Genomic DNA, 12,642 nt, shown 5'->3' on the forward strand with positions numbered 1-12,642 from the left:
GGGCTGAGCAGTTAGCTCAGACTCACAGTCCTCACATAACAGGGAATTCTTTGACTGTCCCTGTGTGAACTTCGCAGCACACTTTTTACAACTGAAAATCATCTGTGCTGCTTTGGAGACACACACACACACACACACACACACACACACACACAATTAATGACAAGAAAAAGTGTGAGACAAAGACCGAAAAGGGAATAATATGGGAGGGCAGTCCCACCCGCCCTATATGCACTGTACTGCTAAGATAGTAAAACTGGTGCCTTACATTTTCCCCTTTCTGTCCACTAAACACCCCACCGAACTGCACACAGTGCCTGGGTTGTTGATCGCTGGAAAGCTCAGCTGCTGTCTGCAGCATCTCAGCCTTGAAGATTGCTGCAAAATGGCCGCCAGCGTGTGTGCACTGTGTGTGAAACGCTGGGGCCACCGAGAACTCAGAGCTCAAGCCGGGATTAAGCTTCGCCTCCTGCCTATTTTAAACATAATGGCGCTAGCAGTTACACCGCTAACGGAGCGATCTGCACCACACTTATACTTACTGCTGCCGTGCTGGCCAGTGGTGGTGCGGCTGAGGAGGTGACGCGTGCCGCAAGCAGCGGAGTCCAGTCATCCTACCAGAAAGCTAACGTCTCTGCAGCCGGGGATCCCATCGCGTAGCCGCAAGCAGCTGCAATGGTGACCCCGCCGGCAGCTCCAATGATGCAGACAGGCAGAGGCAGAAGCTGCCTGTCTGGTCCTCAATATACTGTAAATCTCTTTAAAAAAATTTAAGTAAACATAAAATAAAAAAATCCAGGAAGAAACCCAAGAGTGACCAGCTCCCTTGGGCACATTAAAAAGACTGGCTTGGAGGGAAGACATAGTAGGGGAGGAGCTAGTCACATTGCTAATATTTAAAGTGCCAGCTCCCAGTTGCTACCTACTACAGGTTGAGTATCCCTTATCCAAAATGCTTGGGACCAGAGGTATTTTGGATATGGGATTTTTCCGTATTTTGGAATAATTGCATACCATAATGAGATATCATGGTGATGGGACCCAAGTCTAAGCACAGAATGCATTTGTTTCATATACACCTTATACACACAGCCTGAAGGTAATTTTAGCCAATATTTTTTATAACTTTTTGCATTAAACAAAGTGTGTCTACATTCACACAATTCATTTATGTTTCATATACACCTTATATACACAGACTGAAGGTCATTTAATACAGTATTATTAATAACTTTGTGTATTAAACAAAGTTTGTGTACATTGAGCCATCAGAAAACAAAGGTTTCACTATCTCACTCTCACTCAAAAAAGTCCGTATTTCGGAATATTCCGTATTTCGGAATATTTGGATATGGGATACTCAACCTGTATATCCCCACTATAACTGCTCTCCAGTGTCTCCTAGTGGATGAAGGAGAAAGAGGATGACTAATGGCACTGTGTAAATGACAGGGAGGAGACAGATTCGGCGGTATTCTAATGGTGTAAAACAAATATGATAAATAAGTGATTCCTGGCACTGTAGTTCTGGGTACAAGACAAGTCAGTTACTACACAAGTTAAAAACACACATTTAGAACAGCACTATCCAAGTGATGGTTGGAAACATTGCTATTATCATGTGAAGCCGAGCACAGGGCACAGTATGGTGGGGATGGGGCTTAGTCCATATAAGGTCAGCATGATGCTAGATTTCTCCATCATCACCATAAAACACCATGATATAGCTATATATAAATATATATATATATACCTCTTTCCCACTGAATCAAAAACTATCACCGGCACACATTACCTCTTGTGTCAGCCTCCGTGTGAAGAACGGGTTCAAGTATTTGGCGTCCAACCACATGAATCCTTTCAGGTTGTGCTGCTTGATGTAATGAGCTTCATACTCTTCCTCTGTCAGCTCTGACAAGTGTTCAGATTCTATTGTATTCCCCTGAAAGCAGCACATTGAGCAATAACTAAGACAGACAGAAAGAATAGCACCACTCTCCACAGTGTAACACTTAGTCATGACTGAAAGCTCTTATGTAAAATAAAGTTGTGTCCTCATACACCTGAAATACATAAGCCATGTGGTGCAAGTGAGACGCGCCAAGTGCTGTAGTGTCTTTTTCATACAAATGTGCAACTTTGTCGCAAGCAGATGTGATCAAATCTCATTATGACATTGCACTAATTAATGTAATGTGCGACACTTGTGTGCGACTGAGTGAATCTGCATGCGCTTCAACACAGACAAGTGTAATGCGCTTCAACACAGACAAGTGTACGGTAATGCACTGTGGTAACAAGAACATAAATTACACCTACCTACTAAATGGGGTAAAATTAGTGGATTCTGTACTGGAAAAGGACTTAGGTGTCCTCATAGATAGCAAGCTAAGCAGTAGTACCCAAAGTAGGACTGCAGCAAAGAAGGCTAATAAGATATTAGCATGCATAAAACGGGGTATTGATGCTAGGGACGAGAGTATTATACTCCCGTTATATAAATCACTAGTGAGGCCACACCTTGAATACTGTGTACAATTCTGGGCACCGTACTACAAAAAGGATATCCAGGAGCTTGAAAAGGTACAGAGGAGGGCGACCAAACTAATTAAGGGCATGGAGACGATGGAATACAAGGAAAGGCTTGAAAGACTAGGCATGTTTACATTGGATAACAGAAAAAGAAAAGAGAAGCGCTCATATGTTCATAATGGATACTTAATTGATCTGTACAGAGCCGGTATATTAATAAAGTAGAAATTTATTAAGTAGCAATTACACCAATTGTAATGTGACTGGTTAACGTAATAAAATAAAGTGAAGTAAAATAACGTGCTGGCCAGCAGTTTTCAATTAACACATATAATTCTAAAAGGTCCCTGTTTGGGGACCTGAAATGATAGTGTCAGCGTATAATGAACTATGATAATAAATATTCCTTAAATGACAATGTTCCACTAGATGAAATTGTCCTGGGAAGACATCAGCGTATTGTTACTTTGTAACAGTCAGAGAGTAACTGTAGTACGCTGGAATGATAAAGGTGTAATAGCAGAAAGCAGCTTATAACAATTGAGTCCGATTACCTCCCTGTTAGAAAATGCGGTGTGGTCCTACCCCCGGTAACCGAGCGTCCCCGGTTAGGATGTTGCACGGGGGGTGCCTTTTTGTGTCACCGACTGTGGCTTCCTTCACGAGTGTAGGGGGAAATGGTGCATCGGACTTCCGAAGCTGGAGCCTGCTTCGGCAATAGTGCCGCTGTTGCTGGTAACTGGCCACGGGTTAGGTCGTTTTTGTGTTCCCGTGTCTGCTCCCGCTGTGCTGAACAATACACCTGTGGCTAGATGATGAACACTGCTGCAGCTTCAAGAAGATGGGCGGAGACTGACGCGTTTCGTCACGGAGTCACGTGACTTTTTCAAAGTCACGTGACTCCGTGACGAAACGCGTCAGTCTCCGCCCATCTTCTTGAAGCTGCAGCAGTGTTCATCATCTAGCCACAGGTGTATTGTTCAGCACAGCGGGAGCAGACACGGGAACACAAAAACGACCTAACCCGTGGCCAGTTACCAGCAACAGCGGCACTATTGCCGAAGCAGGCTCCAGCTTCGGAAGTCCGATGCACCATTTCCCCCTACACTCGTGAAGGAAGCCACAGTCGGTGACACAAAAAGGCACCCCCCGTGCAACATCCTAATCGGGGACGCTCGGTTACCGGGGGTAGGACCACACCGCATTTTCTAACAGGGAGGTAATCGGACTCAATTGTTATAAGCTGCTTTCTGCTATTACACCTTTATCATTCCAGCGTACTACAGTTACTCTCTGACTGTTACAAAGTAACAATACGCTGATGTCTTCCCAGGACAATTTCATCTAGTGGAACATTGTCATTTAAGGAATATTTATTATCATAGTTCATTATACGCTGACACTATCATTTCAGGTCCCCAAACAGGGACCTTTTAGAATTATATGTGTTAATTGAAAACTGCTGGCCAGCACGTTATTTTACTTCACTTTATTTTATTACGTTAACCAGTCACATTACAATTGGTGTAATTGCTACTTAATAAATTTCTACTTTATTAATATACCGGCTCTGTACAGATCAATTAAGTATCCATTATGAACATATGAGCGCTTCTCTTTTCTTTTTCTGTTATTCTTGCATATTTAGGGGTCCATACAGCCCCTTTGAGTACAGCGAACGTTGGTTCTGATGGATACTTTATAGATTATTCTCAGTGGTCAGTCACAGACACAGGCGCTTCGTTTTTTCTTTTTAGTATGTTTACATTGGAAAAGCGGAGACTAAGAGGGGATATGATCAACATCTACAAATATATAAGGGGACAATACACAGAGCTTGCGCGGGACCTGTTTTTGGTTAGATCAACACAGAGGACTCGTGGACACTCGCTCAGGTTAGAGGAGAGGAGATTCCGCACAATACGGCGTAAAGGCTTTTTCACGGTAAGGACAATACATGTTTGGAATTCCCTGCCCGAGGGAGTTGTAATGGCGGAATCTGTCAACACCTTTAAGAATGGGTTAGATAAATTCCTAATGGATAAGGATATCCAGGGGTATGGCGCATAGTCATGCATTATAGTTACTATAAATAGGGATAAAATGTAACGGCTGACAGCAGCATCAGTCAGAAATTTTAGTCAAATCATCATGCATAGGAGACCAGAAATAGGTTGAACTCGATGGACAATTGTCTTTTTTCAACCTCAGATACTATGTTACGAAGTGCTACGGAATATGGCATGATAAAAAGCCACAGTCACTGCATCGTAACACTGTGTATACAGATTCAGACCCTGTCACACAAAAATATATAAGTATTGCATATCAAAATGAATTAGTGCATTCTTGTGAAGTGGTTTTGCAGCATCCGATTGTGACTAATACCCCTTTTTCACTAGCTCTAAAAACACGGGTAAATGCGCGGGGGCGCGCATTTACCCGTGTTTTTTTCTAGTGGAAACGGCCGCCCCTGCAAATTCCCGGATCAAGTGATCCGGGAATCCTACCCGGGTAGTTCACCGGGTTGAACACGTGTTCAACCCGGTAAGCTGTGTAGTGTAAACGGAACCCGTGTTGATGCGACACGGCTCCCTTTCACAGTGTATGGAAGGGCGGCGCTGGGAGATCATGTGAACTCCCAGCGCCACCCCTGCCGCGTCACCAACCCGGCAATATGCCGTGTTGGTGAGCGCAGTGTAGAAGGGGGCTCTAGCACGGGTCGCAGTCGTGTCACGCTCCCGGCTGCGACCTGTGCTAGATAGTGGAAAAGGGGTATTAGATGCACATTCCAGTGAAACAGATCCTCAGCACAAGCCGAGTCGCTCAGGACCTGGTGCACCAAGAAGGGATGTTTGGCATGACTAGAGCAATAGTGTATAAGAACAAATCTGTGGTCCCTATGTCCCTGACCAGTTCATATCAGATAACTGTACAGTTTTATAACACTTGTTACACAAACCTTTCTATTCAATGGACATACATTTATATCTCCATACACCTAGCATGTGTGAAAATGCATTATATCAGGCATGATGGGGAGGTTTTCATCCGAGCATATGATGAAAGAGCAAGAACAGATACACACTGGCGTCTGCTGAACTAGTTGATAAGCTGGAAACAGCAGTATTTATTTTTTTATTAAATCTGTGAATTCCGTTTCCTTACAGTAAAAAGAGAGAAGCGGTTAAACCAGTGGAGTGCATGCATCTGCCATCAGTCTAGACACCGGAGTCTGAGTAACTGAGACCTGAACAGAAGTAACGGACACACTATGCTTCCCTAACTGAGGCTTAGCTCCCCAACTCCAACGGTTTTTGACCACTAAGAGCTGCAAGATGTGTTTGTGAAGAGTAAGGCAATGCCCCATCTAACCTACCTCTTTAGTAACACTGCAATTTAGTGTCAGGGTTAGGACTGAATAATGCATTTCAGTTATTTAGGGGGAGATGTACTAAGCAGTGATACAAGTGGAAAAGTGAGCCAGTGGAGAAGTTGCCCACGGCAACCAATCAGCTGTTCTGTATACATTTATAGTATGCAAATGCTAAATGTTACGTCAATGCTGATTGGTTGCCTTGAGCAACTTCTGCAATGGCTCACTTCTCCACTTTTCTCTCTGCTTAGTACATCTCCCCTTAAGTATAATACTATACAGTTAGGGGAGATTGGAAGATTATGCAACAGAACACAGACTGAATTTTAACAATATTCCTAACGTGACACAAGTGATGGAAGTGAAGCTTAGTCAGTGTTACAGTGAATACATGGGTCTTCAACCTGCTTCCCTCCATCTGCTGTGGAACTACACGTCCCAGCATGTCCTGCCACAGTTCTGCTGTTAAAGCATGCTAAATCTGAGGCAGGGCATGCTGGGATGTGTAGTTTCACAGCAGCTGGAGGGAGGCAGGTTGAAGCCCCACGCTGTATGAGATAGCTTTGTAGTATGTTATGGCAGCATGCTTCAGCTCCGCACTGGACCTCACAACTAATCCTCCTGTACCATGTAAAAGCAACGCACCATTTTCTCTGTCTTGCTGAGATTCACGTCTTTCTTGCTCTTTCTGCGAGCCTTGGAGTCCTCAATGTCAATCAGCCTAATAAGTGGCATGGTGCCCCCTCCCATGAGGAGGATTGTGAACAGCACTATGATAATAGTGGTGGTACCGATAAGCTGACGCTTCTCAATAGGTTCCAGCTCCAAGTGAAGGCTCAATGCATAAGGAATGGCTCCTCGTAAGCCTGTGAGAACAGATGGTGATACGTTACAAATATTTGTGGGCTCTCACCTTACTCAGATATACAGTATATAGGCACTATATTCACATTATTACACATGCAACTGTCTGAAGTGTGGTGCTAATTATTATACATAACATATATTCTAATCCAGGCCTGGCCAACCTGTGGCTCTCCAGCTGTTGTACAACTATATATCCCAGCATGCCCTGCCAGAGTTTTAGCATTCCCTAATAGCAAAACTGTGGCAAGGCATGCTGGGACATGTAGTTTCCCAACAGCTGGAGAGCCACAGGTTGGCCAGGCCTGTTCTAATCCCTACTCCATCACGGTGACACTTACTATAATGCTTGCCATGTTTAGGGACTGACACGTATTATTACACCTTGCTCCATGACAGGCCTGACACTGATTATTACACAGAAAAAGTTTATACTGTGTGGTATATGCAATACCAATACATGCATTATTCTGTACATTTGTACCACCAGGGAATTGATGTAGCTAGAAATATGGTAGGTGAACACACTTACCACTAAACCACATAATAAACATCATTTTTGGGTTGATTTTGTGATCCCGAAAGAAGTTGATCAGATAAGAGAGAGGAAATATATTAACTGCTCTACCCAACAGCACCAGCACCTGTATCGAAAAGAAAAGACAGTCTGTGGGAACAGCTAGAGACAATCATCAAGAGATATATTCTATTACATTTTTATATTTTACTATATTTACAAGGAAAAAATAGAAAATTCATTAGTTGTACTCTGTGAAAACTGTACAGACTTACTGTAGCATCTAAATGTGTTTTGATTAACTTCATCTACTTTTCTAAGATCCAAAATGAAGCTTATCGGCAAATAGCAGGTCCTTATTCATATAATGACACCAGGTACTCTGGGCCTACTAGCTGCCCTTGGACGTTGATAACACAGGTCAAGGAACAATAGTCATGAACAACCCCAAACTTTTATAGTATATTTTTCTCACATCTCTTATATTTTTATAAAGTTTTTAAAATAATTAAATCTAACTAAATTATATTTTAACCAACAAAAGACACCTACATTACTTAATGTTTTCCCCATAAATCCATATATTGTAAAGCCCCGTACACACGGGGAGAGATGTGTGCTGAGTGATCTATCACAGACCACTCAGCACACATCTCTCCCCCGCACAGCACACAGAGCGAGCGGGGGAGGGGGGCTCATTTCACCCAGCAGTGAAATGAGCGACCTGCTAGGTTGTGCCAATCTAGTACCAGAGATAACGACGCGCGGGGCCACGCATCGCTATCGGTGTGGGGCATACACACAGAGAGATCCGTGCTTAACTTCTAAGCAATCTAGTCAGATTGCTTAGAATTTAAGCACGGATCTCTCCGTGTGTACCCACCTTTAGTTACTATTACAAGCTAGGTGACTGTGAAAACCTTAATTTGTAGGTATTATAAGTACATTATAGTTAATTTTGTTACAATCATGTACTAACTGGGGCCTTTGGTTCTATTGCGATCAGAGGCATTTGTATGTCCTCCCCATGTCTGCATGGGCATCTTCCCACAATGTGTATACTTTTATAGTATGACATAGAGGGGGAAGGGGGGGAAGTGCTGATTGAGCAGCTACCACTGTTTGTCTACTTTTATAGTATGCAAATTATAAATGTTACGTCAACTTCTCCACTTTCATCACTGCTTAGTACATCTCCCACTTTAAGGGGCAGATGTATTAACCTGGAGAAGGATTAAGGAAGTCATAAACCAGTGATATGTGCAAGGGGATAAAGGCAGCAGCCAATCAGCTCCAATATGTAAATTAACAGTTAGGATCTGATTGGCTGGTGACTTTATCACCCTGCACATATCAATGGTTTATCACTTCCTTATGCCTTCTCCAGCTTAATACATCTGCCCCTAAATTAGCTATGGTAACAACTGATCACAGTGTGACGTGTACATGTGTGTGTGTGGAGTGATCATAGTGTATGGTAGAGAATTTAGAGCACAAGGTCCGCTGCGGTAAGGAGTCATGTGAAAGATTCTCTGTATAGTCCTTTTCTCTCCCTATCTGGGATCTGGTCAGGCTCCTGGCGTTCCGGATACCAGAAGTCGGAATACCGATGATGGAATCCTGACACTGCTCGGATTCCGACATGGATCGCAATGCCGGTGCTGGAATCCCAAACTGCGGGATACCGAACAAAGGACTGCTGGCTCTGCAGCGAAGAGAGCCGCAGGGGGATGGGGATGGGGGGGGGGGGGGGGGGGGTAGATTTAGGCAGCGGGTGGAGGGTGAGGCTGCGAGAAAGGGAGGGTTAGGTTTAGGTTGCGGGGTTAAGCACCAATTGGGAAGGGTTAGGGAAGTAAGGGATAAGGGGTAGCATAGACACCTTGTAGGGTAAGCGCCGGGATCCTGCTGTCAGTATTCTCATTGCCGGCACCCAGATCGCAGTGATCCTGATACCATCCCCAGTATCCAGCGTTTCTCCTTATGTTTTTATCCTGATGGGGGGGATAACTGATGGCTGCATCATGAGCCCACCATCCCCAGTCTCCAGTATGGAAGATCAGATCTAACTGAGTAACAATAGCTCTTAAGGCCCATATAGAAGGGCCGATGCGGGAGAGATGTGTGCTGAGCGAACCGCTCAGCACACATCTCTCCCGCCGCTCAGCACAGTGCGATCTGTGCTAAGCATGCGGGGGGAGACCCGCTAGATTGGCCTGCACGGCAGCGATAGCGATTCGCGGGGCTGCGTCAGATTGCTTAGAATATTGCTCCGTGAGTATCCCCCTTTACTTCCCCCGAAATCATCATATGCCTTCCATACACTGATTGTTAATATCACTGGAAAGTATGCCTTGTCTTTCATAGTCTATAATAACAATTTTCCTCATTAAATTTTAGTGCCATTGCTATGAACAGCTACAGTACAGAACAGTACTGGTGAAAACATCTGACCAATATAACCCACTCACTACATGATCCGACAAGGCAGAGCCACAAGCATATAGGGTATACAGGTTGAGTCTCCCTTATCCAAAATGCTTGGGACCAGAGGTATTTTGGATATGGGATTTTTCCGTATTTTGGAATAATTGCATACCATAGTGAGATATAATGGTGATGGGACCTAAGTCTAAGCACAGAATGCATTTATGTTACATATACACCTTATACACACAGCCTGAAGGTAATTTTAGCCAATATTTTTTATAACTTTGTGCATTAAACAAAGTGTGTGTACATTCACACATTTCATTTATGTTTCATATACACCTTATACACACAGCCTGAAGGTAATTTAATACAATATTTTTAATAACTTTGTGTATTAAACAAAGTTTGTATACATTGAGCCATCAGAAAACAAAGGTTTCACTATCTCACTCTCACTCAAAAAATTCCGTATTTCGGAATATTCCGTATTTCGGAATATTTGGATATGGGATACTCAACCTGTACTTACAATGCACCAGATCACAAAGGAGATTTCAAACTTGTGAGGAAAACTGAATATGGAGAGACCAAGGAAAGCAAAGACACACGTTTCTGAAAGAGAAAACAACAACATAAAGTCATTTCACAAATGGATAACCCTTTGTTGTGCGGTCACTTTCTATCCACGCCCACCCTGCATCATCACTTTCCACCAGGAAATGTGTGAGGACACAAAGCACCTGCACCCCATTATATAACCTTCAGGCATCTATACATTTGGAAGAGGAGATTGGGAGAGCTACTGTATTTCTACCACATTCTAATTGCTGGGCACCCCTCAATACATTAAAGGAGTTTTGGTAAAGGAGTTGGGTACACAGAATACGTCGTGGTGATATATATATATATATATAAAATGCGGCTCAATGAACCGGCTAAAGAGGCCCATGGGGATTACACAAGCGAACTGTAGAAGTGCCAACAACAGTAGACTCGCTGGGATGCTAACCTGCAATCACTACTGATCACTTTGTGCTTAAGGCTACTGTGGCATCTTGCACTTGAACCGCATTACAAATCACTATGTCAAGCCAAGAACATTACTATGGTAATGGACCTACAGTATAATAACTTTATGCTGAATTGCGGTTCTAGGTACCATCAAAGGATTTATGTAGTGGTATACTGAATATATAATAAATGCAGTTTTGCATTTCCATATCGGTCCTGTAGAATGGACAGTGGGGGTGATTCAGTCCTAATCGCTAGGCTGCTAAAATTGTTGTCCTGCGATCAGATAGTCACCACCCAAGAAGAATGTATATTCGCCGTGCAAGTGTGCAATTGCATTTGTACGCCGAGCTGCTAAAAACACCCTCAGTCAGTGGACAGCTGCAAATCCGTTCGCACCTCACTCACCATTGAATGATTTGCCCTGTGTGTGCAGTCTGTGTGCAGCCCAGAACTTACTCCTACAGTGTGATCAGAACAGGCTGATCGGGTCCTGAGCTGACGTCACACACCCACCCTGAAAACACTTGGGAACACCTGCGTTTTCCCTGACACTCCCAGAAAACGGTCAGTTACCACCCACAAACGGCCTCATCCTGTCAATCAGCATGCGAATGGCTGTGCAATTAGAATTCTCGCACCATCCTGCCGCTGACCGGCGATGTCTGTTGTTGTTTGCCGATGCGCGTGAACATTGCGGTACATAGGCATGCGCAGTTAATCGCTGATCGACCGCTGTGAGAAAACGCACAGCAGAGATCAGGTCTGAATCACTCCCAGTATCTGTTAAGCAAACAAACTGACTCATCAATATACTGTATATCTGAATTTGGCAATACAGGGATGTTTATTAATTAGGTTACGTCAGTTTTTGTAGTAGAATTTTGATAGCATTTTTACATATATTTAATTATGCACTGCTTTAATGGTTTAATTAATAATTAAATACTGTATTATGATCTTCCAATGCAAATGAGTTAAACATCGGCAAGCCTTCCTACATAATAGACAGGCAGCCAATCAGGGGAGAAAGGTCGTCGATGAGAGGGTACACATTATACAGCTGTAGCAGCACTCATCTTACCCGCGACTCAGGGTGCCGGAGTGCGACTATTTACACAATGTAAAGTGAATGGGTCGCAGGTGTGAATATATGCACGCACCCATGCACGCCCATCACGAAAAAAACTGTTGCGGGTGTGAATAGCCACAGCTTGGATAAGCGCGGCTACATCTGTATATGTAATGAATTATATGGAGCACAGATTATATTTATTACACTTAAGGGGACAAATTTACTTTTTTGTTTCCCAGAACTCTCCCTGTTAGTGGCACAAGGAGGAAGTCAATGCTACTTAGCAATGGCAGTGGCGTACCTAAGGCCTCCCTAGAGGACGAGGACTGATGGGAGCAGTTTTCCGTAAACCGCATATGGCTTGGCTAAAATTGCATGCAATTTAGTGGCTTTTAAACTGCAGCACATTGTCAGTGATTTCAGTTTTAACTATACAAACTGCTAGAATGTAAATCCAGCAGTGTGGAGGGCAAAATCACTGTTGATTTCAAAACCACCCAAAAAAAAACCCTTACCTTTTAAAAAATATACCCCTCTCAGTTGTACTCAGCCTGGATGGGTAAGGCAGGTAGGAGAACTCTGGGGCTAATTCAGACCTGATCGGTGTTGTGCGTGTTCGCACAGCAGCAATCAGGCCTGTACTGTGTATGCGCCGCCGCAGTGCACCGGCGCATGCCAGACAGCCGACGGCTGTCTTCAGCTAGCGATCGCCTCGGCAGCGTTAAGCCGCCGTTTAAGGGGCACGGTCCGGTCAACGCAGGCGTGGCCGGACCATTGGGGGGGCAGGCTGCGGCGGCTGTGTGACGTAATACGCAGCCACTGTGACCCAGGCAGCCA

General features: G+C 43.9%; 1 protein-coding gene across 3 annotated transcripts in view; it reads right to left on the bottom strand.

Moving 5' to 3' along the window:
- The window catches only part of SLC9A8 (solute carrier family 9 member A8), a 182,036-nt gene that overhangs the window by 13,964 nt on the left and 155,430 nt on the right, over positions 1-12,642 (bottom strand). For all 3 annotated transcript variants that reach the window (XM_063958882.1, XM_063958884.1, XM_063958883.1), the window contains exons 12-15: positions 10,249-10,331; positions 7,305-7,416; positions 6,554-6,774; positions 1,796-1,942 (exon numbers count right to left, since the gene is read on the bottom strand). In XM_063958882.1, the coding sequence (XP_063814952.1) occupies positions 1,796-1,942; positions 6,554-6,774; positions 7,305-7,416; positions 10,249-10,331 (563 nt within the window). The remainder of the gene's footprint in view (positions 1-1,795; positions 1,943-6,553; positions 6,775-7,304; positions 7,417-10,248; positions 10,332-12,642) is intronic.

The sequence above is a fragment of the Pseudophryne corroboree genome, chromosome 3, assembly GCF_028390025.1.
Source record: "Pseudophryne corroboree isolate aPseCor3 chromosome 3, aPseCor3.hap2, whole genome shotgun sequence".
NCBI classification, from domain to species: domain Eukaryota; kingdom Metazoa; phylum Chordata; class Amphibia; order Anura; family Myobatrachidae; genus Pseudophryne; species Pseudophryne corroboree.